This window comes from Chaetodon auriga, chromosome 13 (genome assembly GCF_051107435.1).
Source record: "Chaetodon auriga isolate fChaAug3 chromosome 13, fChaAug3.hap1, whole genome shotgun sequence".
NCBI lineage: Eukaryota > Metazoa > Chordata > Actinopteri > Chaetodontiformes > Chaetodontidae > Chaetodon > Chaetodon auriga.
In genome coordinates, this window is record NC_135086.1 from 23,121,502 (window position 1) to 23,125,612 (window position 4,111).

The following is a 4,111-nucleotide window of genomic DNA, read 5'->3' on the forward strand; positions in this document are numbered from 1 at the left end:
AGTGTTGTGTGCCTCTCAGGCCATTTAATGATAAGAGATTAATACACAATGATTCTCCAATAACTGAACCACTCAAATATAATGTTGGTTTGAGAATCTAGCGCTAAGGGAAAAAAAAAAAAAAAAAAAAAAAAAAAAAAACACCAGCCACTGTCTTTATAGTATTATAATACATGAAGTACTATTAAAAGTTGTTATGTGTATTTTTTATTTTTCATTTATGTTGCTAGGGGAAAAAAATTACAGCACCCTATTAGGAAGCTTTCACTAAGCTCCCAATGCACATATATCCACTGTTACTGCTGCAGTCGGTTAAAGGTCGAACATAGTGTTTCTGATATCACTGCCAAAATATTTTTAGAATTACAGAAGCATGTTGGTTTATAGTTTCAGATGCAGTAATGAACAATGAAAACAACTGACTGGCAGATAGAGAACATGACTCATTGACAACATGACCTGTGCAAGAACAATTTTCTAACACCTTTTCATTTTATTTCACAGACTGTTAAGAGCAAATACATTTCTATATTCATAGAACATTTTATTGGTGTTACTCACCAGCCTGTCTCTACAGTATTTTAAGATCACAAGAGTCAGGCTGCAGTATCTTAAGTGTAACAATGACTTTAATAGATTTTCTAAACCAGGGGTAGAAAAAGGCATAGATCACAGGGTTTAGACAAGAGTTAAAATACAGCAGCCAGACTACAAAAGTCGAGGATGAACTACTGTCTTCAATATCCTGGCCGACAAGGGCTGGAGCATAATATGGACAGAAACATATTAGAAATACAAATACTACGACACCAAGCGTCCTGGCAGCTTTCATCTCAGACTTCTTAGCTGTTTCTGTCGTTGCACGCTGTCGTGTGACAGCTGCAACATGTGACCTCATAGCTTGAGCCTGAGACACAGCCACAACAAATACTCTCATATACAGAAATATGATGACAGTAATGGGGCCAGTGAAGGTAAAGACAAAGTCAATAGTTCCTGTAATGTAGTTAAGGACAACTACACACTCTCCAAAGCAGGAATTCTGTGAATCAGGTTGTCTCAGAAAGTCCTTTAAAATGATACTATTATAGAGAACAGAGCCAATCCAACACAGACAAACACAGATCTGTGTTCTGTCCAGAGTAACTCTGGTGGTGTAACGTAGAGGTTCACAAATAGCCAAATAACGATCAATCGATATGAGCACCATATTTCCAACTGAGGAAGAGGTGATGATAAAATCTACAACATAATACAGAGCACACATGAGGTCACCCAGGAACCAGCAAGCCTCTGTTAAGAGAATTTCTATCGGCATCAGCAGGAGGCCCACGAGGAAGTCTGACACAGCCAGGGAGAGGATGAGCAGGTTGGTTGGGCTGTGGAGCTGCCTGGGGAGGAATCATCATTTATGACATTATCAACAATGGTAGCATTTTGGAAACAGCAGTAGTAGCAAAGGCATTCTTTAATTATTTTGTCACAACATTATGTTTGAATATCTTATGTTTTCTAATGAGGAACACAGCATTAGTATCAACTGGGACATTGGCATTGAAAGGAAGACATGTAATGGCTGTAAATTTTCATTATGAAAATATATGAGCTTATGCTGAAAGTTTATCTCTGCCTGAAGTGGGAGATAGAGATGATAACCAGCAGATTAAGAGCCGCAGTGAGCACAGAGATGACGGACAGCAGAATGTAGATGAGCATGGCATCGGACTGAGGCAGCATGGGTTTCTTGCAGGAAATGTTGGCTAGATGAGGGAAGCAGAGTTCAGCTCCACCTGGAGACTCCATCTTCAGAGAGAGAAGAGAAACTGCTCGTTGTAATAGAGCTGATTTGTTTTTTATTCATCTCTCCTCATTTCTCTTGCTGTACTCCTGCTAATTTAGAGTCTGAAGTCCCTCCTCTCTACTTTCTGTGGTCATCTTCATCTCAGACTTCATCACCTCCTTCCACATGTCACTTTGCTTAGTCTGTCTGTCTGTCTGTCTGTCTGTCTGTCTGTTTCATCATCCATTGCTTTGACAACTAATTTTCTTGATGATGGTTGCCATCATCAAAAAATTAGTTGTACACCGTAAAAACAAAAAAAGTTGAGCCAACATACTAACACAATAATCTTTGAGTTTTTCATGTGAGAGTTGCAGAACTGAACAAGTGAGTGCAGGCTGCCCACAATAAACCCAGGATAAAGCCCACTGTAGATTAACCAGTACAAGGTCCATCAGAGTTTTTTGTCTTTTGGTCACTGACATGAAGGGGCCCCAGGCAGTTGATCGTGTCAGCGGTCTGCTCTGCGATTCAACGGGGGGAAAACCAGTCGCAGTGCTGAGCCTTGGACAGAGATATTTCAGGGGTCTGGACCTCCGGTGTTGGCAACAGGCGTGGAACGGCTTCTGATGGTTATTTAACCCAGACAGATGGGTCAAGGCTGGCTGCAGGTCTTCGGTGTGGAGAGTTGGCAGCCGTATGGCAAAAACTTTAAGTTAATAATAAAATTGAGAGTCTCTTCGATGGCCAGTCGAAGATGTCTCCAAAAATATTATTACATTTCTAGGATTTAACTTTGGAGAACTTATGTGGCTTAACGTGGCGAGCAAAAATTAAAGTTACACGAAGATTGAAAAACTAGATAAAGAACGTTTTTCATGTTTTTCATCTTTTTCGCAACAAGTCTGGGATGATTTACAGGTGAACGCTGTGATTTCATCTTACAGAGAGAAAACATTAACTAATGATTGCGTGTGATGGACTCCTCTGCTTCTCACTATGGTCAATCACATAGATTTTAAAATATCAATTTTCAGTGACATTTCAACATTGTTCACAACATGGGTCAGACACCTTCTGATGAATGACAACATTCTTCAATAATCATATTAACATAAATGCTAACATTCTTCAATACTCATTCTAAAATATATAATGACTAATAGTATAACTAACTTACAGAACAAAGAGATAAGGAAAGGCAGACTATATTTGCCGAAATGAGCACTACTATTATTACTATTTATTAGAATTGTCTCATGTCAAGCATTCAAAACCTAACCGCTAAGAACGTCTAGATGGCAGAATGGTTCCATGGGTTGGAGGTGGAAGGCTCAGATGTTGTGAGTGAAGTTAGTTCATGACTTTTCATGTTCACCATTCCACAGCAGGGCTGGACTGGGACCAAAAAATGGCCCTGGCATTTTTGGCCATGGCGGCCCACCATGATTATTTATTATTTAGATATGCAGAGGCACACGACATACCAGAGGATATATGCACACATTGTGTTGTTTCAAAAATTAAAATAAAGCACAGTAGCCTACATGGAAGAGTGCAACCATGCTAAAAAAAAAAAAAAATAATCTATTTATATATGTTCTTTCATTACTCACAGAGACTTTCATCTTGGGAGAGATGCCACAATTCCCATCTTGAAGTGAAAGTGGTTGTCAAAGAAACACTGCTAGGGTGACCACCTCCAAACCAGCAGGGACCAGGTTGTGCACAAAACTCTATAGGCTACTATTAAATGTTTTAAGTCTAACTGAATAAAATGAGTCCTGTAATAATTTCCTATGTTGAGCATTTGCACACTTTGAGCCTGCAATTTCCCCAGATACTATTTAGTGAAGATGTACACACATCCCAAAACATGTTCATTGTTAATTCCACATCATTTCTGTTTCATTCCAGTCATTATCTTTCTGACTGCATGTGTGTGTAGCCTACATGTGTGTACCTGCCTGTCTGCGCAAAGAAATTTGATAGGTTTGTTTGTTGTTCTGCGTCAAGATTGACAACAAATTCGACCAACTGTGACTGACTTCAGATCTCAGAAAGTTGAGGGCGTTCTGATGCCGACCACTCATTAATTTGTTGTGGATAACTTATTTAAAGTTGTCTCCTCTCCCCATCGACAACAATTGCAACGTGCAATATAAAATGCAGGTGCCTTATATTTGCTACTGGTGCAGGTTGCAGACAAACGCTCAAAATGCATGCCAATCGAGAGTGACGCACACACACACACACACACACACACACACACACACACACACACACACACACACACAGCCCTCCATCCTCCGTACATGAAAAGTCCCTCTT

At 39.7% G+C, this 4,111-nt stretch overlaps 1 protein-coding gene across 1 annotated transcript; it reads right to left on the reverse strand.

The window, feature by feature from the left end:
• Window positions 1-571: 571 nt before the first annotated feature.
• Window positions 572-1,803, reverse strand: LOC143330506 (trace amine-associated receptor 13c-like). Its single transcript, XM_076747148.1, has 2 exons — window positions 1,631-1,803; window positions 572-1,391 (listed from the first exon to the last, which is right to left on the reverse strand). The coding sequence occupies exons 1-2, from the start codon at window positions 1,801-1,803 to the stop codon at window positions 572-574; spliced, it is 993 nt and encodes a 330-aa protein (XP_076603263.1).
• Window positions 1,804-4,111: the final 2,308 nt, after the last annotated feature.

What these genes read in the sequence shown, in the direction of transcription:
- LOC143330506 (XM_076747148.1), bottom strand. Translation starts at nt 1,803, where the DNA reads ATGGAGTCTCCAGGTGGAGCTGAACTCTGCTTCCCTCATCTAGCCAAC. An exon ending in ATCTCTATCTCCCACTTCAG is followed by an intron (nt 1,392 to 1,630) that starts GCAGAGATAAAC and finishes ATTCCTCCCCAG; the next exon opens with GCAGCTCCACAGCCCAACCA.